At 42.7% G+C, this 26,315-nt stretch overlaps 1 protein-coding gene across 1 annotated transcript in view; it reads right to left on the bottom strand.

The window, feature by feature from the left end:
• The window catches only part of AATF (apoptosis antagonizing transcription factor), a 193,651-nt gene that overhangs the window by 68,107 nt on the left and 99,229 nt on the right, over positions 1-26,315 (bottom strand). Inside the window, exons 6-8 of the mRNA XM_056557544.1 lie at positions 18,587-18,794; positions 18,334-18,501; positions 15,029-15,112 (exon numbers count right to left, since the gene is read on the bottom strand). Of these exons, the coding sequence (XP_056413519.1) occupies positions 15,029-15,112; positions 18,334-18,501; positions 18,587-18,794 (460 nt within the window). The remainder of the gene's footprint in view (positions 1-15,028; positions 15,113-18,333; positions 18,502-18,586; positions 18,795-26,315) is intronic.

The following is a 26,315-nucleotide window of genomic DNA, read 5'->3' as shown; positions in this document are numbered from 1 at the left end:
CAAAAAATCGAAATAGACAAATCGCCAGTTCCAGATGGCCTTCACCCCCGTGTTCTAAAGGAATTAAGTAATGTAATAGACAGACCAATATTTTTAATATTCAGGGACTCTATAGTAACAGGGACTGTTCCCTGTTCGCATGGCAAATGTTTGAGGGTTTTCTAAGAGATGCTATTTTGGAGTATCTTGACAAAAATAAATGTAATAAATGTATGACGCCATATCAGAATGGGTTTATGAGGGAACGGTCCTGTCAAACTGACCTGATCAGCTTAGTCCAGACTGGACCAGGGGCAATCACTGGTTGTCGTATATCTGGATTTTTCCAAAGCATTTGATACAGTGCCACATAAAAGATTGGTGCATAAAATGAAAAGGATTGGCTCAGTGATAGGAAACAGTGGGTGGTTATTAATGGTGCTTATTCTGCTTTGGTGACTGTTACTAGTGGGGTACCACAGGGGCCTTGGGTCCTGTTCTATTTAATATATTCATTAATGACCTTGAAGAGGGGTTGTGTAGTAAAGTAGCAATTTTTGCAGATGATACTAAACTCTGTAAAGCGGTTAACACTATAGAGGACAGTGCACTGTTACAAATGGATCTGGATAAGTTGGAGGTTTGGGCTGGGAAGTGGCAGATGAGGTTCAACACTGATAAATGTAGGTAATGCACATGGGGAAAAAAATCTGGGCTGGGATTATGTATTAAATGGGAGCACACTTGGGACGACTGACATGGAAAATGACTAGGGAGTCTTAGTTAACAGTAAATTTAACTGTAGTGACCAGTGTCGGGCAGCTGCTGCCAAGGCAAATAAAATCATGGGGTGCATCAATAGGGGCATAGATGCCCACGACAAGGAAATAATTCTACCTCTGTACAAATCGCTAGTCAGACCACACATACATACTGTGTACAGTACTGAGCACCAGTGTACAAGAAAGATATAGTAGACCTGAAGAGGGTTCAAAGACAGGCAACCAGGGTAATACGGGGAATGGGAGGACTACAGAACCCAAAAAATTAGGGTTATTTAGTTTAGAAAAAAGAAGGCTTAGGGGAGACCTAATAACTATGTATAAATATATCAGGTGACCTTACCGAGATCTCTCCCATGACCTATTTGTAACCAGGACTGTATCTATAACAAACGGCCATCCTCCACGTTTAGAGGAAAGGAGGTTTCTACACCAGCACAAACGGGGGTTCTTTACTGTAAGAGCAGTGAGACTGTGGAATTCTCTGCCTGAGGAGGTGGTCATGGTTAACTCTGTAAAATAATTTAAAAGGGGTCTGGATGCATTTTTGGAGAATATCAACATTACAGGTTATGGATTCTAGAACTATAGGGTTGATCCAGGGATCTATTATGACGAGGGTTTTTTGCCTTCCTCTGGATCAACTCAGTAGGGACTCCAGGTTATAGGCTGAACTTGAAGGACTCTGGTCTTCTTTCAACCTTATGAACTATGTTACTATGTTATTGTACATAGGGTTAACAGTAACTCATTCTTGTATTCTTCACTGAAGCAAATGTCCATAAAAGCATCCAGTCATGTAGATCTAGCCTTGAAACATTTACATGAGACAAAGAAAGAACACACATATCAAGGGATCATAGTTTTAATTGATTTTATATCACAGTACATAACTCTCACAATATTAAGACCCAGGAAATAGTAACTAGAAATAAAATAATGTCCTATCACCTTCCAGATTTCTCAAAACCTTGGTTCTAAGAATCAAACATGAGGCATGTTTATGCAAATAACGCATCTAAGAGAGGCTTAGTGGATTTTAGCAGAACCTGTACTGAAGGGTAAAATCCCACCCTCCTCCTTACCAAGACGCTCCATTCATCATCCTGTTTTATGCTCTGAATTTATTAGTCAAAACAGAAATATCTCTCGTCAAACCTCAATATATTCTTTTGAGAGTGATATATGATGTCTCCCTATGTCTAATAATTAACTAGGAAGTGTGAGTAAATCATGCTGCGCATTAAGCTTTGATGTGTGAACACTGAACACAGCCATTTTTAACTCATCAATGGCCAGTGCCAACCACATATTTATGCAAGATTCCGTCTTACAATCACCAAGTTTGTCAACTGCTGAACCTTGGGGTCAGAATACCCTGAAGAGAGAATTTTATTTTTATTTCTCTTCAATAATAAAAGCATAACACATATATTATCTAATAACAATGCATGATGAAAAGCTTGTTAATAAGCTGCTTAAGGGTACATTCACACATACAGGATCCTGTGCAGATTTGATGCACAGGATTTGTGACTGCAGAATAGAAGCTGTGCCCAGTCATTTAGTTTACATTGAAATCTGCAGCAAAAAATTCTGTGCATCGAATCCTGCGCATCAAATCTGTGTACGTGTCAATGTACCTTAAAAGGTCAAACAAATGCTCAAGGAATAATGCACACTTCAGATGACATGGCTACCTGTCAAATAACAGAGGGAACAGTGCAAGGCAATCTTTCCAATCTCCCTAAACAAATCATCGTCTCTAAGGTGTATTCTACAGTATGTAAATCTAACAGTCATCCAAAACAACTGTCCTGACATAAAAGAAAGCACAATCGGTTTCATGTAGGAGGTGAAAGAAAACATAAAGCAATTTTCTTTATCCTTTTTGTTGAATTGACTTCAACTTGAATCTCTGCCTAATCCCACTCAGCAGAAGAAATTAACCCGGTCAGCTGAACAGGTGCTATACTGTGACTGTCAGGGCCCGTCTCCCTACAATTACCAGGACACATTTAAGTGGTAATCTTTACAGATCATCTTTCCCAAGAAATACTCTTGTGGGGGAATGGAACAGAAGGAGGAGCTGGTCAAAGGGGAAAGTCAAGGTGGTGTGTGTATATAATGATGGTGGGGGTGGCTGCAAAAGAAAGGGGGTTGGGAGGCAAGAAAAGAAAATGAATGTGTAGCTGCCTTACGGCTCAGCAGATGTCCGCATGTGATGAACGAGGCTGGAATATGTTGTTGCCTGCTGCCAAGAAGCGGTAAGTGATTAAAGCCTCCACAGCTTCAAGCACCATACTTAGAATCTGCAGGGTTCCCCAGCCTTGCACCCATTCCTTGCTGTGCTGCCAGATGTTGACAACTGCTCCTGTGCTCATTCACTCTATACGGATGGCAGCAGTTGGCACGGAAGTTCTGCAATCTGGAACATTTGTGGAGACGCTGTGTGCTGACAAGTGTCGCCCATTATTCACCTTTACAGAATGCCAGAGCGACTTTAATTCTCTGCCAATCGCCTCCTGGGAGCCAGCCAAGATAAAGTTGCGGCTGGCAGCCTCATTTGTTTTACTCAGGTGTTTCTGTTGCCTTACTGACCTCTATTAGTTTAAGTTTTAATTTAGATTAACCCCACCACCCCAATTAACCAGTCACTGAGAAAAGAGATAAGATGTGACTACTCATAACTCTGAATTTGGAATTTATCAGAGTTAAAATTATGAAGCACCATAAGAGACTGGTCACCCGGTGCTATCTGTCTCTGAACTCATCACTTTGGGGTGATTTAAAAATAAAAATTATTTTCTTATGTGTGAGCTTAAAAATTAAACTACTACCTGTGAAATGATATGGAGCAGTTAAACAGTAGCACAGTTGCAATATCTGGATGGCACAAATTTAACCATGTGTCAATTATATATTTACACAGTCCCAGTAATTCATCCCAACTGGAGAACAGATTACAGGGTCAATTTTAACTATTTTAACCAATCAATTAGGCGCAGGTGGTGGAGTTACCAAGATCAGAACAGTAATACAATAATCGGTAGAAATTGTCTTACAAAATGTGGGAAATTTCATTTTGATGTGTTAAATTAAAGATGAACTAAATTAAAATATTAGATAAATGTGGATAATTTTTTAAGCAATTAAATAATGTATGTTCTATTTTTATAATTTTTTCGCAGGGTAGTGAATAGAGGCAAATATTTTCATGTGACACCGTCTAACAACCCACGTATAACCGTCAACAAGTCCAGACCAATTTGAGAAGTGCAACATAAAATGTTTGGCATATTGATGAAAAATATCTGAAAGCAAGTGATCCATTGTAAGCACATTCATCATTCAAGACCAGCATAAATGCTACTTTTTGTAAAGCAGTGATCTTGTACATGGCAGCAAAGATGTAAAACCTATTATAGGTTTCTCAAACCTGTGGGGATGTGACCATCTGAAGGGGTTGTCCAGAAATAGAAACTCAAAGATGATTTCTTCTAAAAACAGCACCACACATGTCATCAGGTTCTGTGTGGTATTACAACATGGCTCCATTTACTTCAATAGAAGTGAACTGCAATGCCACAAACAACCTGGGGGCTGGTGTGGTGCTGTATTTTTTTTTTTTTTTAAAGAGAACCAGCTCTGCTCTCTAATCCTGGCATTTTACCATCTGAAAACCGATTAAAGAGATGTTAGTGTACTTTCACACGTATGCAGATTTGATGCGCAGGATTTTCTGCTACAGATTTCAATGTAAACTAAATGACTGAGCACAGCTTCTAATCTGCAGTTACAAATCCTGCGCATCAAATCTGCACAGGATTCTGTACATGTGAACGTACCCCTTAGCCTCCTGAGCGGTTATCCCGAGCGTGACTCGGGGTTAATTTTCCCTACCAGGATCGGTAACCCCGAGTCACGCTTTGGGTAGAATTGCAGAGTTGCCGGCCGGGCTGCACGATATATCGCAAAAGCAGTGCGATAAAGCGATGCGGCCCCCGGGAAAACATGCGATTATCTGCTGGGGTCGGCTCCCGTGGTGGGGGCCGGCCAGAGCAGGTAAAGAAAAATACTAAAAGTCAGTGTTTCCCTACCAGGGGGCCTCCAGCTGTTGCAAAACTAAAACTCTCAGCATGCCCGAACAGCCAAAGGCTGTCCGGGCATGCTGGGAGTAGTCGTTTCACAACAGCTGGAGGCACCCTGTTAGAAAAACACTGAGCTAAGTGTAAAAGGAAAAAGTAGTAAAATGAAAAAAAAATTTGCTTACCTAATCCCGGTCCCTGCAGATGCCGTTCCCCTCCGTGCGCTCCGGTCCCTGCTCTCTTCATTATTCCATCTTGCAGGACCTTTCCCTTTTCAGCCAATCACAGGCCGCAGTGGTGTAAAGCCAGTGATTGGCTGAAGGGGAAAGGGCTTGTTCTGCAGCAAATACACTAGGTTTGAAATCTGCCCGGCAAACCTAGTGTATGCTGCTGCAGGACAAGACAAGGTGACAAGAGGGGGATGAATGTGACGGGGGGGGGGGGGGGGGGAAGAATGTGACAAAGGGGGGAATGTGACAGGGGGGAGGGGAATGTGACAAGGAAGGGGGAGAATGTGACAAGGAAGGGGGACAATGTGACAAGGAAGGGGGACAATGTGACAAGGGGGGGGGGGAATGTGATAAGGGGGGGGAGAATGTGATAAGGGGGGGGGAATGTGACAAGGGAGGGGGAATGTGATGGGGAGATGTGAAATGGGCGGGGGGAGATGTAAAATTCAATGCAAAAAATTGTACTGCTTTTGGTACAAATTTCCAGACAGAATCATACAGCCAGGGAGGTTAAAGAGATGTGTCTGATGGTACTAAAAGCCACATCCAGTCACGTACTTGGCCGATTTGCTCATATTTCTTCAATATGAAATATACATTCCTTTATTTTAAAGAAAAATAATGGCAAGACCAGTAGGCAATGAGACTTGGGAAAAGATGGGCTGTAAGTGCTCCACAACTCTTTGAAATAGATTTTAACACAACAATTTATAAGGGATTAAACCTGAGCACTGCTTCAATGCGGCCACAATACCAAATCCCACCAAAGAGGCACAGCTATTCTTTGAAGACATGTACAACTTATCAATGAGTACAGCACAGAAATGTAATTGGTGGAGGGGAGGTTTGCACATATGCAAGACTTTGTGGCCCATCTCTGCCTCCAACTAGTAATGGATACTGGTCATACAAAAAAAAACCTTCGTAGTTGAAACTGGTCACTCCCCACTCTGCCAACCTTCGTAGTTGAAACTGGTCACTCCCCACTCTGCCAACAATGTAACAGGTACTGCTCTATCCCCGTAACCCGGCTTCCGTGCTGCAGACCGGCAGGGTGGCGTTCCCTTCCACGTGCAATAGTAGAAAACGGAAGATGTCCAGCACCAGGAAGGCAGGTAAAAACTTGTTTATTGAGGTACAAAAGTAACAAACAGCATATCAAGGAGCGTAGAGCCTACGCGTTTCAGGCTGAAGAGCCCTTAGTCATGGCATAAAAACTTTACAGCACTGTGTTCTTATATAGTAAAATGCATTAGAATCACATGATCTGAGCAGCAAAGTAGTGGATCATCTAAAAAATGCGGCATGGAGTTAATCACAAACCAATAAGATTATGATACATCTATAGAGATGGCGTACAATACACAGGTATAAAGGATAACCACAAGATTCAGTTACACTGGTACTTATATTGTCATGAGCAATATTGAGATCTGGTTAAATAGAAGGACCGTATTTACTGATTACTTCTATTATTAAAACGTTAGTATAAGGTCTTGTCTCAAATTTAACCCTTGTGGTTCTCTCGTGCCTAGCATGAATATCCAGAATGATTCCCTATTGAGAACCATTCTTCTAAAGTCCCCACCCCGTCTCGGTTTCCTAAACCTTTCTATGCCCATGATCTGTAATGTATTCATGTTGCCTCCATGAACATCCCTAAAATGCCTGGACAACGCAGAAATATTACTATTAAAAGACAAAGTATTTTTTGCATCAGATATGTGCCTGCGTATCCTAGTTTTCAGGGAGTTCATGGTACAACCAACATACTGGCATTGGCATGTTGTGCAGGACGCTAGATAAACTACATTTTTTGTATTACAATTTACATAATCCCTCAAAACAAAGGTTTTGGTATTTGAATATGATTTAAATTCCTTATTGACCTGCATGTAACTGCAAGTGAGGCAGACATTGTGCCCACATTTCCAGTTACCCGCATGAAGCAACCAATTTGTACCAGTATGTTTGTTATCAGTACTGCTAAACATACTGGGTGATAGGATAGATCCCAAAGAGGGACCTCTTTTGGACACCATCTTGAAATTGTCCTGTAAAAGATTATACAAAACCGTGTCTTGATGCAATATAGGTAAATTCTTTTCAATGATATTCCTGATTTTGTGAAATTGTTTGCTGTACTGTGTGATGAAGAAAGGGGGATGAGCCCTATCCTGTCTCCTTGTAGAATCCTTATCTTGGGTACCATGTGCAATAAGATCCCGTCTATCTAGATTGGCCGCTCTATTTCTTGCCTTATTAAGTGTCTCCGGGTGATATCCTCTTTCCCGTAATCTGTTAAAGAGTAGGTCCGATTCATGTATGAATGTTTCTTGTTTGCTACAATTGCGTCTTAATCTGCACCATTCCCCATAGGGGATGTTGCGGAGAACATGTTGGGGATGGCATGATGTGGCTTGTAGTATAGAATTCCCTGTATTCTCCTTTCTATAGGGGGCCGCCACAATCCTATTATTATCCACAGAGAAACATACATCCAAGAAGGGTATGCTTTCCTGTGAAAAATTGTAGGTGAAGGAAAGGTTCAGTTTGTTATCATTAATGTATTGTACAAACTCTTTAAACTCCAATTCCGAGCCTTCCCACACAAAAATGAGATCATCAATATATCTCCCCATCCATTTGATCTGTTTTTGGTATGGATTACTGTTTGAGAAAATCACCTCCTCTTCCCACTGACTCATAAAAATATTGGCAAAGGATGGGGAGTATTTAGTCCCCACTCTGCCACTCATTGTAAGGCTTTTAACTGTGTGCCATAAGAACATGTGCCAAGATCTAACAAACGTATTGACTAAAACCACGCTTTTCCTGTTAAGGTGAAATAAGCATTTTGACACCTTCTGTAAGCTCTTAAAAGGGGCACTCAACTCCCCAGTGTTCGGAACATTTAGTTCCGAATGCTGGGTGCCAACTTCGTGGGTCACCACACCCTCTCGTGACGTCATTCCGCGTCCCCTATCTGCAAGTCTATGGGAGTGGGTGTGACAGCCATCACGCCCCCTCCCATTGACCTGCATTCAGGGGGCAGGGTGTGACATCACAAGGGGGCATGGTAACCCCTTGAAGCCTGCACCCAGCTTTCGGAACTAAATGTTCCGAATGCTGGGGAATGGAGTACCCCTTTAACCCGAGCCTTCCACCCATTTGTTTTCTCTTTTTGTATTCCATATAATGTTCTTATCAGCCTCCCTACTGCACAAAGACGCTTCAGATTGTAGACACATTGAAATCCTTTTCTTTACACAGGTTTTGATAAATTTCCCAAATAGTATTTAGTCAGTACCTGCTCCTAATTTTGGAGCTTATTTTGTTCTGTATTTTGAGTCAAAACACAGAAAAATAAAAATATTTTTTATAATACTTTATCTCTGTGTAGGTTCAACTCCTGGTTTTGGCTAACAAAAAGTAGATTTTTTAGTACTCACCGTAAAATCTCTTTCTCGTAGCCTTCATTGGGGGACACCTTACTGATGGGTATATGCTCTTGCCACTAGGAGGCGCTGACACTAGGAAAAAAAAGTTGTCTCCTCCCTGGCAGGATATACCCGCCCACTGGAAGTGAGGTAACCAGTTTTGTCACAATGCAGTAGGAAAAGCCAACAAAGAACATGTCCAAAGGATCCTAGAAAGAATCCCAGAAAAAAATGAAGAAATGGACGGGTGCGGTGTCCCGCAATGAAGGCTACAAGAAAGATTTTATGGCTAGTACAAAAAAAAATCTCCTTTTCTCTGTCGCTCTTCATTGGGGGACACCTTACTGATGGGATGTACCAAAGCAGTCCCCTAGGGTGGGAAAAACAACCACCAGAAAAAGGGAGACAGTACAGAGACCGAACCCGCTCGACCGTACGGCCGGCGGACAAGATGCCGGGCCAGAGACAACCGAGGCCCAGAAACTGAGCTCCTAGAAGAACCCCATTCGGGATTATAGGACGCCAAAAGGAAGAGACCGTCCTATATAGATACTCTAAACCTATAGTCCATATAGAAAAACAAGAAAAGGGGGACTAGGAAGCAAGATGGGCTGGAACCATCCTGGGAGAAGGTAGGAAACCAACTCCAAGGAACAGAGAACTAGACAGAAGGCTAGTCCAGCTGAGAAACAAAAATGGAAAAGGGCACAAGAAAGCCTCATTCAGAATCAACAGATTCAAGAGAACATGGCGGAAAAAATGCCAGGGAGAGCAGCATATGCCAAGCAGAAGGCAAACACAAGAGACCAGAAAGCCACTGGAAAAAAAGAAAGATGGAGACCGGCTCTAGAGAGGCCTGGTGCCCAAAAACAGCTGTGCAGCACCAAAACACCTGTCCCAGGGGCCTGCCGCGAACACCAGGGAGGCGAAAGAAGCTCAAGCAGCGTGATCCTGATGACCGGAACGCCCTCCACGTCGGGAAAACATGGACCCCGAAGGAAGAGATGGGAGGAATAACGGCCAAAAAGGGAGCAGAACAGCCTGAAAATGGGCATTCTGGAACCTCAGGGTAACTGACATGGGAATTGGAGGTTCCCGAGTCGCCTGGAAGACTTACACCTGTAGGGGAAGTAAACCCAAAGTTTGCGAAATGCTCCGGGTGACAAACTTCTATGTCGAGACAAGAAGAAGCGCGGTACAGAAAGACCGCCCTACAAATGGGATTGGGGAAAAGTCTGGACAGGAGGGCTAACCTGCCCAACACCTCAACCATCACTATGGCCCAAAGAACCAGAAGGGCCTACCTAGAAAAGAAGGCAGTCCACAGCATAATAGGATAGTGTCCAAGACCAGGAGACTAACCATACATGAACCCCAGCTGTCAGAGCAGACCGAAGCAACATCCCGTCAGGACAGGAACGGAGATAAAAATAAAAGCGAAGGTTGCTCCAGAAGACCGTAGAGTCAGTGTAGCGCAACCAAAACGGACAAAGGGAAAGATGAACACACCCCTCCAGAGAGAAAGCACTGAGGGAGGAGAGCAATGGCAAGACCCAAACACAGACGGTGCCAGACCGGCTGACGCCGAGCCATACATAAGTGAATAAACTCCTCCAACAGAGGAGAATGCAAGACTGCATGAACAGCAGTAGATAACCAAAAAACAGGAAGAGAGCCAGGCAGCAAGAGTGCGCAGCCCTGCTGAGAGCTCTCAGGGAAAAACAAGGGCCCAGCCAGGTACCCCACCTATATAGAGGAGGAGAAAACAAGGGGTGGTCGCAAAGAAACCAAGGCACTGGCCAGCCAAGCTCCCTGATCTCCGTACCCCCTGTGAAAGGGGGATTGTCAAAGTGTGCCAGACGCTATACGAGCGGGGGAATGCCGCCCGAAGGCAAGGGGACAAAGTACGGGGTGGATGTAGCCCCCAGGAACCCTGCAACAACATATTGAGGTATGGAGAGGGGAAGGTGCTGGACAAAAGGTACAAAGACGTGACTGAGAATACAAGTAAGAAGCACACACACAGCAACCAAAGCGTTAAGAGGAACACCCCAACGTACTGAAACTCTGGACCAGATGGGCGGCAATGAAGCCATCCAGGTTATTGTCAAAGGCAACAGAGCCAGCGACTGAACCACCCTGCACAGGAACCCAGGACAGATACCTGGAGGAATAGGGGAGGGGCTGAACTGACTGAGTCACCCCATCAGGCCCCATTCTAAAACACAGGTGATCAACTGCCGCAGACCTGTAGAAACAGGATCACAGGAAAGCCCAAGAACCTAACTAGACATACTTAACTAGAAAATAATAATAATGCGTCTTGCCTCCTACAGACACTAGCTAAAACTGGTTACCTCACTTCCAGTGGGCGGGTATATCCTGCCAGGGAGGAGCTGACTTTTTCCTTGTGTCATCGCCTCCAAGTGGCAAGAGCCTATACCCATCATTAAGGTGTCCCCCAATGAAGAGCGACAGAGAAAACAACCACTATGGGGGAGATTTTTCAAAACCTGTGCAGAGAAAAAGTTGACCAGTTGCCCATAGCAACCAATCAGATAAAAAAAAATTTAGAGGCCCTTAACCCCTTGAGGACTCTAAAAGAGCAATTACTTTAATGTTTATCCCCTTACAGACCCATATGAGGACTTGGTTTTTTTTGTGACCTTTGTAGTGACTCCTTTCCATTTTACCATAAAATGTACAGCAAAACCAAAAAAAGTATTATTTGTGTGGGAAAATGTAAGTGAAAACCGCAATTTTGCTACTTTTGGGGGGGGGGGGGGGGGTTCTGTTTTTCCGAAGTGCACTTTATGCTACAAATGATATGTTCTCTTTATTCTTCAAGAAATAAAACTTAATTGAGCAAAATCAGCATATTCAAAATTGTCCTCTTCTGACCCTTATAACTCTATTTTTCCTTACACGGGGATCTATGAGGGCCCATTTTATGCATCGTGATCTGTAGTTTTTATCAGTACCATTCTTGTTTTGTTGGGGGTCTTTTTTTTATTGCTTTTTATTTATTTATTTTCTAATATATGATGTAAGTAAAAACTTTTTTTTTTTTTTTTTATGTTTACACCATACACCATACGGAAATTTTTGCATGTTTAATTATTTTAATTTTTTCTTAACACTTTTAGTCACCACAGGGAACTATATATATATTGCAATCTTTAGATTGCAGATACTGATCAGTGCTATGCATACCAGAAAAGCAGACAAGAAAAGAAGAACCCATGACCTCCGGACAGCCACATAGCCGCTAATGCAGTGATCAATATTGATCATGGCAGCTGAGGGGATAACGGCGGACATCAGTGTGATCTCTGACATACCTGTACGTCCTGGTGCACTAAGTCCCAGGCACTTAGGGCGTACTTGTATGCCCTGCATCCTCTAGGGTTTAAAAATGTAAGAAGCAATCTAATTGCTATGGGAACTGGTCAACTTTTCCTCTTTACAAATTTTGATCTTCCCCTATGTGTGAACCCAGTCTCAAAGTTGCCCGAATAACGTTATTTAATGGCCCAGATTTATCAATCTTTCTGAGACAAAACTGTCTGCATTTCCCACAGCAACAAATCACAGCACAAGCTTTCATATCAGAATGAGCTCTGGTAAAATGAAAGCCATGCTGTGATTGGATGTTATGGGCAGAACGTGTTTTTTTTTTATATATTTTTTTTTTAAATGGCTGATATAGTTTAATGGGCATTGTCAGATTTTAAAAGTTTTTATATGTTATACATCTTGGCAAAACATTAACCTTTCTAATGTACTTAATAAAAATCTAAATAAATTTTTTTAAGCCATAGAAATCATGGCTTATCAAAAAACAAAACACCACTAGGGGTCCCCATACCATCCAGAACATAAGCCTGTCCAGCTGCAGCATCATCTTTGTCTAAGCTGAAGAACAGGCAGGGACAAAGTTCAGTAAGTGAGAGATGGGCTAACACTACGCTATGCTTACTCCAGAGCCAGACGGCAGCATGAAAACAGAGAGAAGAGGGTTACAGAGTAGCCTGCAGTGATTGGATGAAAAGATTTAGCACCACTCAGCAGACTCAGAAAGGAAGACGTCCCCTCCAGAGCACAAAATGACAAACTAAGTGAGCAACAGATAGGAGGTATTTGTCAGAGAAGTATATGTGCTAGACACACAAAAATTATATTTACAGGATTAGGTACGGTGTAACATTACTTTATTGTAAGATATGACAGTAAACATGTATTTTTAGTCTTACATTTTATCTTAATATTTTTACATAATATGATCTTAGATGAGAGACTGCAGAAAAAATCTGGTACATCTCACAGTCGAATAAAATTGGGCATAGATGGTAAATGTGAAAAGTGAGAATCAATTTGTGAATTTTTTTATATGGGTTTACAAACTTAAAAACACATCTCTAACCATATTGTTTTTAAACAAATGCTGATATTCTCTTATAAACTAAATAGAATAAACCTTATAACCTCTCCATTGTTAAAATACTTTAATGACATTTGTCACTAAAGTGCCTGTGAACTAAGTGATCCAAGCCATGTTACACACAGAATGTCACAGATCAAGGAGAAAGCTACCTAGTTCTTGTAAAGCAGCAAACACTGTTTAAAAGAAATGCATAGGAAAAAAAAGGGTGTTTGAAATATTGTCATTACTTTCACGTTTCCTGGTGATCACCACAGAGGAGGAGAATATAATATTACAGAGGGATCTGGGGAAGCTGGAGGCTTTGGCACAGACATAGCAAATTAAGCTTAATGTGAATAAATGTAAGGTTATGTACTTGGGCCGTAAAGACAAAGGGGGAGATTTACCAAACCCTGTTTAGAGGAAAAGTTGCTGAGTTGCCCATCGCAACCAATCAGATCGCTTCTTTCATTTTCCAGAGGCCTTGTTAAAAATGAAAGAAGCAAACTGATTGGTTGCTATGGGCAACTCAGCAACTTTTCCTCTGGACAGGTTTTGATAAATCTCCCCCAAAATGTAAAATTATGTGCTAAATAATAAACCATTAGGTAAAACTTCTACCGAAAAGTACTTGAGGGTATTGGTGGACAGTAAGCTCAACTATAATGATCAGTGCCAGGCAGTGTCTGCCAAGGCTAATAAAGTTAAGGGATGTATCAAGAGGCTTGTGACAGAAGGACAGTTTTTGCCTCTGAATAAATCAATAGCCAGACCACATACAGAGTAATGTGTCCAATTTTGGGCACATGTATATAAGGAGGACATGGCTAAACTGGAGAGGGTGCAGAGAAGGACTCGTGTCTTTGTTTCAACCGTACAAACTATATAACTATACAACATGAGTCCCCAGTTGCTTCTCCCTTTACATGTCCACTTAAATCTTTCCCTTAAAACAAACAGGGAGCTTGTGGCCGAGGGAGAAACCGGCAGTGATTGCTTGTATGACTCGTGACCTAGGGAGCATAAAAAGGGATGACAGGTTCCCTTTAAACAGTCTAAGCACCAGATAATGATTTTTTTGTGCACGTGAAAACTAGAACCTGTAAGCTACATTTACCCTGCCTCTAGGCCGCCAGTTCAACACCGTACATATTGTGTTTATTAAATTTAAAAAAAGCTGAAAAACTTACATTTTATTTGGAGATTAGGCAAAACTTGGTATAAGTGCCAAGTCAGTTATTGTTGCCATATTAAAAGAAATGCTTGTTTCAAGCTCTGTCTGCAGCAAACTTACTAGATGTTGACACTTAATGTGTTCAAGTTTAAGTTAGCAAACCCATGAAATCATGGCACTACCAACAACTACCAAAAACGAATGGAGATGGATTTGCTGATTTATTCCTCCTCATTTCTGATCCTAGCTAGTGTTGAATCTCTACTTTTTTTTAAAATGTTGATGGCATGGAGATGCTGACCAGAGCTTTAAAGGGGTTATCCACCATAAGGTGATTTTAGTAGGTACCTGGCAGACAGTAATGGACATGACTAGGGAGGATCTGCGTTTGTCTTGGGGCTAAATGGCTATGTTGTGAGATTACCATAATAGTGTGGCTAGCTTTTTGTGAACTGGTTGACTTTTCTTTTTTTGACTACAAATCCATTTCCTCCCTCCAACACATCAGCCACCCCACCCATTAAAACATAAATGAGCTGCATCCATTCAAAAGACCTGTGGTTTTCAATCAAGGTTCCGACAGCTGTTGCATTAGTTGCAGATTGATCCCTCTCCCACCAAGCGATCCCTCCACCCATTGAAGCAGACAAACTCTCTGTCATCAGCTGACTAGTGAGTCAGGTCTCGGCCGCAATGCAAGCTGAGAAAAATCTGAGACAACAGTCATTTTGTATGCTGGTAAAAATAAATATTGGGGTGAAAATCACAGAAGAATTGTGAGAAAACACAGACACACACACAGGTACAGACACTATATTATGAACTACACTAACTTTACAGCCCCTGTAGCATAGTCAAATAAAAAAAAAATCCTGGAATACCCCTTTAATCTCCAGGGAAAGTAGTCCTTACCTGGTGATAGAAATCATCATCATCAAAAATCTCTTCATCAAATTCTTTAGGCTGAGAATTTGACTTCCCTTCTGTCAGAACTTCCTGAGGAACAAACACACAAAACCTTTGATATTAAATGACAAGCAAGGATAAACAAAGGAGTATAAAAAAGTTCATTTGTCAAAAGATTAGAAAAGCAAATAGCAGCAGGACCATAACAAGCAAGCAATGTAGCTCAATAAGCCAATCGAAAGGTGGGCTCACTCAACCTAGTGTAATATGTCACTTCCTATACCTTACAATTAGATGTCCATTATAACGTAATGCATAATGAAAACTTATATTGTAAAAACAGAGTAATGCATTGTATGGCAAAAACATTGTGTGAAGCCAACTTTTATAAAGCGGCTTTCTGCAGTTGCAGTTAAAAAAAAATAAAAAATAAAAAATTGAATGGATTCTTTTAAGAAGACCTATATTTTGATGGGATGCTTCTATATATGGAAGAGCAGACAGACATTGTCAAGTTTTATACAACTCTGGGTAGGTAGGTGCTGAAGTAGGAATGTACTTCTGTTCTTCCCCTTTACCACAGAATTACACAAACTTTTGGTCCTAAAATAGGAGATCTTTCCCAGACACAGATTTCCTGGTGATACTACTTGGGGAATGTGGGCTATACTGCATATGTTGCTCGACACCAAGCAGCATCTAAATCATAGCCTGTCACTCAAATAGTGTCATCTGAGCAATGTGTGACTGAGGAAGTGATTTTGTGGATTATGATACCAACAATCATATATATTTATTTACACAATCTTGAAAAAGAGTGTAGAGTCCTTTCTTTTTAAGAAAACAGTCCTTTATAAGAGCAGATGGGCATTCATCCTAACAAAGTAAGGCCCATTTCACACTATAAAGTTGTTCCGTTAAAAGATACGTTATAAACATCTGTTAGAAAAGCCTTAAAAACGGATGTTAAACGTCCATAACAAAATACCATTCAAGTCTATGGGATTTTTGGATTATCCGTTGTGACCCGTTATAGCCTGCCATGAATAACGGACATTATTTGCACCTGGTTTATAATATCCGTTATTACTTCTGAGCATGCTCAGAAGAGGTGACATCAACAGACTCCTGCAATGCTGACTACTACTACTGCCATCATGGAACAGACTTGTTTCCATGATGGGAGTAGTAATTACCCAGCTGCGGGAGTCTGGGCTGGGGAGGCTACATTAGAGTTTGTACTACTACCCCATCATGGAACAGACTCTGTTCCATGATGGGGGTTGTAGTACAGGGGCTGAGGGATTGATCGCACCGGGTCTCACTTCTGAGACCCCATGCGATCAGAAGTTTTTAAGCAGGGGAGCGGGCGGCTGCACAATATGAATTTTTGCCCATACCGCAATACCGGTTGGGCCCCTCCTCCCCCTCGAATGAGTGAATTATCCGCCGCAGCCCTGTGTCCCCACATCGGGGAAATCATCATATGTGACCCGAGAGCGCTGTTCTGCTTTTCTTCCGCCCCCCCAATGAATCAGCTGCGCTGTCTCCACATCTGTCCTCACATCATGTCACCCGCAAGCGCTCCTCTGCTCATCCTCCTATGAGTTGCGGGCCGCCGGCGCTAGAAATCTGTACTGTACTACAAATAACGTTGCCCGGGCTTAAAAAATAAACAAGATAATCTTTAACTCACCTTCCGACGTTCCCCGTTACCGGCCTCATGGTCCCTCCATTGCGGTCCTGGGGATTGGGACGTCACAGAGCCGTCAGCCTATCACCGGCCGCAACGATGTCCCGCCTCGGCCGCTGATAGGCTGAGCCCACTGTCATGAGCAGCGCAGCACATTAGTAGGGATATGACACACCCCTCCCCCCCCCCCAACGGCGCATTTATAAATATATACCCCCCGCCTACGCATTTATAATGTGCACCCCGCAGTGCATGCGCTATTATGCCACCGCAGCGCTATATGTGAAAAGCAGCAGCGCATCAGGCTAGCAGCTGGCCAGCCCAATGATGCTGATACAATACTTTTTATACATAGTGCTGTGGTGGCATATGTATATAGAAGCGCTGGGAGGGGCAAACATATAGCGTTACAGCACTTTTATATACATATGCCACCGCAGCGCTATATGTGAAAAGTATTGTATCAGCATCATCGGGCCGGCCTGATGCGCTGCAGGTTAATATTCTTTTTAGATATAGCGCTGCGGTGGCATAATATGACATAATAAGCGCTGCGGGAGGCACATTATAAATGCGTCGGGGGGGGGGGGTGTATATTTTTATAAATGCGCTGGTGGGGAGGGGGGGTCATATCTTTATTAATGCGCCGGCGGGGGGTCATATCTTTATTAATGCGCCGGCGGGGGGTATATATTTATAAATGCACCGGCAGGGGGTATATACTTATAAATGCGCCGGCAGGGGGTATATACTTATAAATGCACCGGCTGAGTCATATCATTATTTATGCACTGCGGGGGGCATATTATAAATGCACGGGGGGGCTAGATATATAGGCTATATGTCTGCTCCCCCCCCCCCCCACTGCAGCGCTTTTAATATACATATGGCCCCCGCTGCCACTCACAATGTTCATTTTAAAAATCCCGCTGGGAGCCTTGAATGGCTCCTCAGTACCGGCCATTCAGGGCTTCCGTCGCAGGATATAAACATGAAAGTAAAAACACACAATACATCGCAGGGTTCCAGAGCATGCCGCCTGCTCCCCTGCTTAATAACTTCTGATCACATGGGGTCTCAGAAGTGAGACCCCGTGCGATCAATCCATCAGCCCCTGTACTACAACCCCATCATGGAACAGACTGTTCCATGATGAGGGTAGTAGTACAAACACTAATGTAGCCTCCCAAGCCATCGGCAGACTCCCGCAGCCGGGAATTATTACTCCCATCATGGAAGCAAGTCTGTACCATGATGGGAGTAGTAGTAGTCGCGGCTGTGGGAGTCTGTAGGCAGAGGTGTTAAAACGGCTGTACATGATGGATGTTATAACGGGTCTTAACGGAGGAATATGCCCATTATTTTGATGGACATTATTCAGCCAATAGCACCTGTTATTTCATCCTTTATTATACATCCGTTTTTACACAGAAAACGGATGTTTAATAACTGATGAATACTCAGTGTGAAAGGAGCCTAACAACATGTAACCATTCAGCTTTCATTTTTGGTAGTCAGACATTTAGAGTTCTTCCTCTGAATCCTAGGAAACTTGATTTCTATTTAATTCACAGACAATACATTCCCCCCTTAAAATAAACAAGTAGAATATTGGTACCATTTTTTCATCAGGAACACACTCCGGTTCAGGCTCTGAATCCTGTCGTGATTTTCCTAGGATCCTGTATAGTGAGCGTTTAGTCTGTGTGCGCCTTAGTAATCTCTCCTTGTCCACTATAATCTGCTCGATCTGTGTCAATATGGAACGCTCAGAACCAGCAGACCCCTTAAAAAAATTAAAAGATGCATGAAATCGTTACATTTCATAAAGAGAGGGGTTCTGACAAAAACCAACATAAAACAACACTTACCTTGCCTATTTTACCAGTAAGCTTTGTCTTGTCATGCCATTTTTGTAAAGTATTATTCCTGTATGTTCGGAAACCTGCAAAGCGCTTTGTCATGAATTCAGGATAATCCTTAACTTCCAGCTTTCGCTTAGGAGGGCGGTTATTTTTTTCTAATACCAAATCTTCCTTTTCCAGCTCATCATCATCATCACTTGGGATTTCCTCATCACTAGAAGGACAGCATTGTATACATTACTTCATAGAGAACAACCACCTAACTAACCTGAATTGACATGGTTTACAGATAAATTATCTCCTCTAATTCTAAACATTGTATATGTATCAATAACATTACAATGTGGATTCACCTTTTCCAGCCAGTAGGCCACAATGTATGGCTTTAAAAATCATTAGTAGCCCTACTTTAACCCATTATTGACACCTGTCCCCATGTACCATGCATACATAGACATATACTGTAGATATGCATATATTAAATTTTTTACCCCATTTTGTGATTTTTTTCTTTTTTTTTCTTCTAGGTTTTCTTTTTTCCTGCAATTCTTGAGGAGTGTTCACACTCCTACAATGGTCTTATATTGGAGTCCCAAGTTTGTCTGTTACTTGTGTAAATGGGTTTACCCTATATTTAGCCGTTGAGTGTTGGTCGCTACCTGGTTGACAGACTCTGTGCAATTAGTGCATCTTGTCCGTCACCAGTTAATTGGACCAGTGCAGCTGTTAGCTTGCCAGAGTCTGAATAGCCACCTAACACTGGGCCACAATAATACCCAGCATGCTTGGATTTGTGATTGTATATTATTGGGAGTCCAGAATACTAGACCGACAAACTGTTGCAACACAGTATGAATATCTACAATGTTTCCTTTTATTTTTCATTTTTCTACTTTTTAATTTTTTTATAATTTTGTTACTTTTTTTATAATTTTTTATTATTCATTATTTTTTTATTAATATTTTTTGTATTATTTCACTTATTTTTATTTTATTTTTCCCATATTTTATTTCCTCCATAATTATTTGTAATTTTTTTCTACCTTTTTATAATCTCTCTTTTTCATCTACATCACACACATTAGCTATTAAGATTTGTACAGTGTTTTTTTTCACATTCATTCACACATTACATATACACAATGTGATATCTGTTATATTCATAACAACAATTGACACACTACATATGCACACACTACATATGCACAGTGCGGCATTCGCTCCATCTACAATAACTATACATGGGGCATTGCGAATCTGTATTCGCAAAGCGCATGTGCCGCTCGGTCACTCCGATGCGACCCATGTGATTTCTTTCTATGTTCTGATTGGTGAACTCCGTTCTCCTGTATTGAGCTGCTGCGCAGCCTCTGTCACACACACGCCGTTCTGGCATGTAATCGCCATGTTTACAGCAGGTACAGGTGAGCTCCTTGCCGCTACTTCTTGCCCTCCAGGTGTTATGAATATGAATGTATTTGTAATCAAGCTAGATTCTTGGTCTTTACCAATTGTTTTTAAAGGAGAATTCCAGAATATAAAAATGTGCCCCCATACTGCCAGCAGTAAAAAAATAAAGATGTACATTCCTTCCTCCGCTCCCCCGGGGCCTCCCCGGGTAACCGGCTCCGGTCTCCGCCGCGATCCTCTTATTGGTTGCTGGTGGACGGCGAATTATACTGCGCTCAGCCAATCCACGGCCGCAGTGAAGTCCCGACTCGGCCGGCGATAGGCTGAGCGGCAGTGTGACGTTTTCGGCCCCGGCAGCAGGTGCAGGTGTATTGAAGAATTTTGTGTCTTGAAGCGTTCTCACACTGCCGCTCAGCCTATCACCTGCCAAGTCGGAACTTCACTGCGGCCGGTGATTGGCTGAGCGCAGTGTGACTCGCCGACCACCGGCAACCAGGAAGAGGATCGCGGCGGAGACCGGAGCCGGTTACCGGAGGCCCCGGGGGAGCGGAGGAAGGTATGTACATTACTGCCGGCAGTATGGGAGACAATTTTTATATTCTGGAGTTCTCCTTTAACATCACAGCAATATTAATCACTGAACTATCTTGACAATCATGTATTGTCCCTATGTATTGCACTTTGAAGCACTTGCACTTTATGAAATGTTTGATTTTAATGTTTTTGTATTAATGGATTTTTGACACTGTATAACATTGATTGTAATTGAACAACATGTATATACTACCTTGTTTAATCACTCTGTATGCTTGAGAAAGGCTGCACTGGCAGCTGAAACGTTGCATATGTATTTTTAATGGATTATAGCTACCACCTTTTTTTTCACTTGAATGCAACCGCCTTTTTTTTCTTCATTGCATATATATCTCAAATTAAGAAGTGTAGAGAGAAATCTAATTGCAGCTGCAAATGATGAGAAATATACACCTTCAAACCCCATTTAATCAAACTTGTACAATTAAAGAATCTGCATTTGCAATTCACAATCCACTGCTTACACTGATAACCGTTATCTATCACCCTGCTGTTGCGATGCAAAAAAACACACACTTTTCCACAATTTCCTTTGCTTATAGATGCAGTCGACACTAACAAGTAATAATACGTTGTGGATCCACTCGTCTGAACGTACCTGAACTGAGCATGCTTGACCACCTCAGTGGATGCCCTAAAATTTTCATACCCAAGAACAACAGGGCAAAACAGGGCAAAATAGAGCACAACAGGGCAAAATAGAGCACAACAGGGCAAAATAGAGCACAACAGGGCAAAATAGAGCACAACAGGGCACATATACATATCTTATATACTCGAGTATAAGCCGACCCGAGTATAAGCCGAGACCCCTAATTTCAACCCAAAATCCCAGGAAAAGTTATTGACTCGAGTATAAGCCTAGGGTGGGAAATACCTCATCCCCCCATGTAATCATCCAGACCCGTCATTAACATCCTCATCATCATCCCCTTGTCATCATCACACACATCCCCCCTTCATCATCCCCTTATCATCCCACACATCCCCCCTTCATCATCCCCTTATCCCACACATCCCCCCTTCATCATCCCCTTATCCCACACATCCCCCCTTCATCATCCCCTTATCATCCCACACATCCCCCCTTCATCATCCCCTTATCATCCCACACATCCCCCCTTCATCATCCCCTTATCATCCCACACATCCCCCCTTCATCATCCCCTTATCATCCCACACATCCCCCCTTCATCATCCCCTTATCATCCCACACATCCCCCCTTCATCATCCCCTTATCATCCCACACATCCCCCCTTCATCATCCCCTTATCATCCCACACATCCCCCCTTCATCATCCCCTTATCATCCCACACATCCCCCCTTCATCATCCCCTTGTAATCATCCCACACCCCCCCTTCATCATCCCCTTGTAATCATCCCACACCCCCCCTTCATCATCCCCACCCCCCTTCATCATCGCCCACACCCCCCCCCTTCATCATCCTCTTCTCATCATTCGCCCTCAGTGGTCTTCAACCTGCGGACCTCCAGAGGTTTCAAAACTACAACTCCCAGCAAGCCCGGGCAGCCATCGGCTGTCCGGGCTTGCTGGGAGTTGTAGTTTTGAAACCTCCGGAGGTCCGCAGGTTGAAGACCACTGCGGCCTTCAACATCATCCAGCCCCCTCTCCCCCCCCTTTAGTTCTGAGTACTCACCTCCGCTCGGCGCTGGTCCGGTCCTGCAGGGCTGTCCGGAGAGGAGGTGGTCCGGTGAGGAGGTGGTCCGGGCTGCTATCTTCACCGGGGGCGCCTCTTCTCCGCGCTTCCGGCCCGGAATAGAGGCGTTGCCTTGACAATGACGCAGAAGTACGTTGGCAATGAACGCACCTCTGCGTCGTTGTCACGGCAACGTGACTATTCTGAGGCCGGGCCCGAAGCGCTTAGAAGAGGCGCCCCCGGTGAAGATAGCAGCCCGGAACCACTATCCCACCGGACCACCTCCTCTCCGGACAGTCCTGCAGGACCGGACCAGCGCCGAGCGGAGGTGAGTACTGTACAGAACTAAAGGGGGTGAGAGGGGGCTGGATGATGTTGAAGGCCGCAGTGGTCTTCAACCTGCGGACCTCCGGAGGTTTCAAAACTACAACTCCCAGCAAGCCCGGACAGCCGATGGCTGCCCGGGCTTGCTGGGAGATGTAGTTTTGAAACCTCTGGAAGTCCGCAGGTTGAAGACCACTGCGGGTGGGGGAGTTCACTCGAGTATAAGCCGAGGGGGGTGTTTTCAGCACGAAAAATCGTGCTGAAAAACTCGGCTTATACTCGAGTATATACGGTATGTATATATATATATATATATATATATATATATATATATATATATATAAAACATGGCCATGTGAAAGGACATCAAAGGTCAGCAAACAGGGACATCATTCAGAGCACTGGACCATTGAGGATACGGAGTAGAGCTTGAAAGTGCAGGTAGTTCTTTGTTAAAATACATAAAACATCACTTATCACAAGGCGTTTCAAGACCGGAACAGTCTCTTCATCAGGTATGCAAATAATGATGAAAACAGTACATATATACAAGGAGACCCAAATGGTTTCGGGTCGCGACACCGGACGGCGAACAGGTGAACACAGTGCGAATCAGAAAAACCAATAAAATGCATACCGGTACTTATAATAAACAATGTTTAAGATAAAAATAAGAATGAATAAAAATAAAAATAGTGAAGCCATTATGAGCATGAAAATTAAAGTTATGTAGTATCAGGAATGCGATGTGACCTGTAAGAGAAAAACCTATTGGGAAGGTTGTATAAGAAACTGGAACGGCGCCCTCTAGAGGTAGCATCCCTACCTCTAGAGGGCGCCGTTGCAGTTTCATCTCACCGATGGTCATCTGGAGAATGTAACCGATAGGATGACGGCATTACTAATGTTCACTCCGGGAAGTGGGCGGAGCCAGAGCTGGGTGAACGTTAGACGTAGATGGTGATATTTGGCAATATAGAATAAAGTGGAATGAGGAGAACTGGAATGGTGAGTGGTAAACTTACGATATATTAAACATCATGTTGACAGGTATCTTGTTTTAAATCAAGTAAAATGAGATACATGCCAATAGGATGTTCCAGTTCTCCACATTCCACTTTATTTCATATTGCAAAATATCACCATCTTTGTCTAACTTTCACCCAGCTCTGGCTACGCCCACTTCCCGGAGTGAACATTAGGAATGCCGTCATCCTATCGGGTTACGTTCTTGGGATAACCATCGGTGAGATGAACTGACCATCCCTACCTCTAGAGGGCTTTTAACCACAATGGTCCCCTTCAGGAGCCAGGGATCACTTTATATACTAAATTTCCAAAACCCAGGGCACAAAGCCCGGGGCACAAGATCCCTTTAGGGACAACCCCTTTAAAATATAACTTTTATTGTATATATCCTGAGGACAGTGCTGAGGCCCCGGAACTAAGTAGATGATGTGCTGTACACAGAATCACCACAATATGCAGGCCACAGACTGAGGAAGAAGGGCAGGTAACCCGATTAACCCATGTCCACAGCAGCGAACCCCACGCCTTCCGTCACCAAATGTGACTTCCTCAGGGACGGGCTGCACCTCAATGGGGAGGGTGCAGCTGTGCTTGGTGAGAAGATGGCTAGAAGGGTGGAGGAGTGTTTAAACTAGGGACTAGGCGGGGAGGGAACCTACAATATAGAGGGGGAAGATAGTGTAGATAGAGGGGGAACTAAGTAATATACCTGGGGGTGAAGCGGTGGGAGGGGTTAGAATAATTAAAAGGGATAGGCTTCATAGGAAGAAAAAACATATACCATTGAATTGCATGATTACTAATGCCAGAAGTCTGACCAATAAAACTAAGGAACTGGAGTGGTTGATGTCTGAGGAGAATTATGACATAGTGGGTATAACAGAGACTTGGTTGGACGATAGCTGTGACTGGTCGGTCAACATACAGGGTTATAATCTATTCAGGAAGGATCGGACAAAACGGAAAGGGGGAGGAGTTTGTATGTAAAATCGAGTCTGAAGGCCAGATTACGGGAGGATATAGGGGAGGGAAACGATAATGTAGAATCATTATGGGTAGAAATATATGGAGATAAAAATAAAAAAATTCTGATAGGGGTTTGCTATAAGCCACCAAACATAATGGAAGAGGCAGAAGATCAATTACTGAAATAAACAAGGCAGCATATCAAAATGACGTGATAATAATGGGGGACTTTAACTATCCTGATATAAATTGGGAGACTGAGACCTGTCAATCTCATAAAGGAAACAGGTTTCTGACTATAGCTAAAGACAATTATCTGTCCCAAATGGTGCAGGGCGCGACTAGACTTAATATTAACCAGCAGACCTGATAGAGTAACTAATGTGCAAGTAGAAGGATACCTAGGAAATAGTGATCATAATATAATACATTATAACTTGTTCTTCAATAAGGGAATCTCTCGAAAGCCACAAAAACAATGAACTTCAGGTAGGCAAAGTTCGATCAACTCAGAGAAGCCCATAACAATATAAAATGGGATAATGTCCTCAAAAACAAGAATACTGACACTAAATGGGAGACTTTTAAAAATATCTTAAATTTTCACTGTAAGAGGTATATACCTTATGGGAATAAAGGGGTCAGAAATAAAACAAAAACAATATGGATGAACAAAAATGTTAAGGGGGCAATAAATGACAACAAAGACGTGATCTCAAATGGCTGGAGGTGCTCAACCCCAAATGAAGTTGTGCATATATACTGGGGGAGCAGATCCTGCCCTTGTAGTCCGTTGCTAGGGGCGATCCCCAGCATAAAAATGCATACAATGGAGGATACCTGCAACAGACTACAAGTGCCACAATGGCATCCTTCACCAGATAAACGGTGTGGATGTGTAACAATTATAATACAATACAGGTGTATAAACTTCACACTTAATGCGCCTTGATCACTATTAAGGCAGCATTAAGGTTCACCTGTGAGGCCGGCACACATATCAGCCAACTTAGGTGGGGCTTGTAGCCTGTCTCTCCCTCCTCTCATTGTATGTGTGCCCAGTCCACACTGGAGGTAACTGGGAGCAGGCTTTTAGTGGGACCTAATGCTGCTGTAATTGCCCACTGGCCCCTGGTTTTTGCTTATCACGCACAGGTAGGTTAGTGTTAGGTCCTGTGCCACTTGAGAAACCTTGGCGTTGGTGTGCGGGCTCTGGTATGTCCTTCATCTAAGGATATACTGGCTCATGTCTCATTTTTAAAATCAGTGTTGAGGGATAGCCAATGTCATTGTATACATCTACCACAGTAGTGCACCTAAATTCCTGTATTGGGGGCAATAAATGACAAAAATAAAGCATTTAAACTACTAAAACAGAACGGCAGTGAGGAAGCATTAAAAAGATATAGAGAAAAAAGTAAAATATGTAAAAAACAGATAAAAACCGCAAAAATAGAGACAGAAAGACTCATAACCAAAGAGAGTAAAACTAACCCCAAAATGTTCTTTAACTATATAAATAGCAAAAAGATCAAAAATTAAAGTGTGGGCCCTTTAAAAAATGACGAGGAAGAAATTATAAACGGGGATCAGGAAAAATCAAATATATTAAACAAATTCTTCTCCACTGTGTTCACCGAGGTAAATGAAATGCCAGGTGAAAAACAGCGAGATAAGGTAAACTCCCCTGTACAGGTCACCTATCTAACCCAGGAAGAAGTACAGTGCCGCCTACAAAAAATCAAAATAGA

Source organism: Hyla sarda, chromosome 2, assembly GCF_029499605.1.
Source record: "Hyla sarda isolate aHylSar1 chromosome 2, aHylSar1.hap1, whole genome shotgun sequence".
Taxonomy (NCBI): Eukaryota; Metazoa; Chordata; class Amphibia; order Anura; family Hylidae; genus Hyla; species Hyla sarda.
This window is presented reverse-complemented; position numbering and strand designations above follow the sequence as displayed.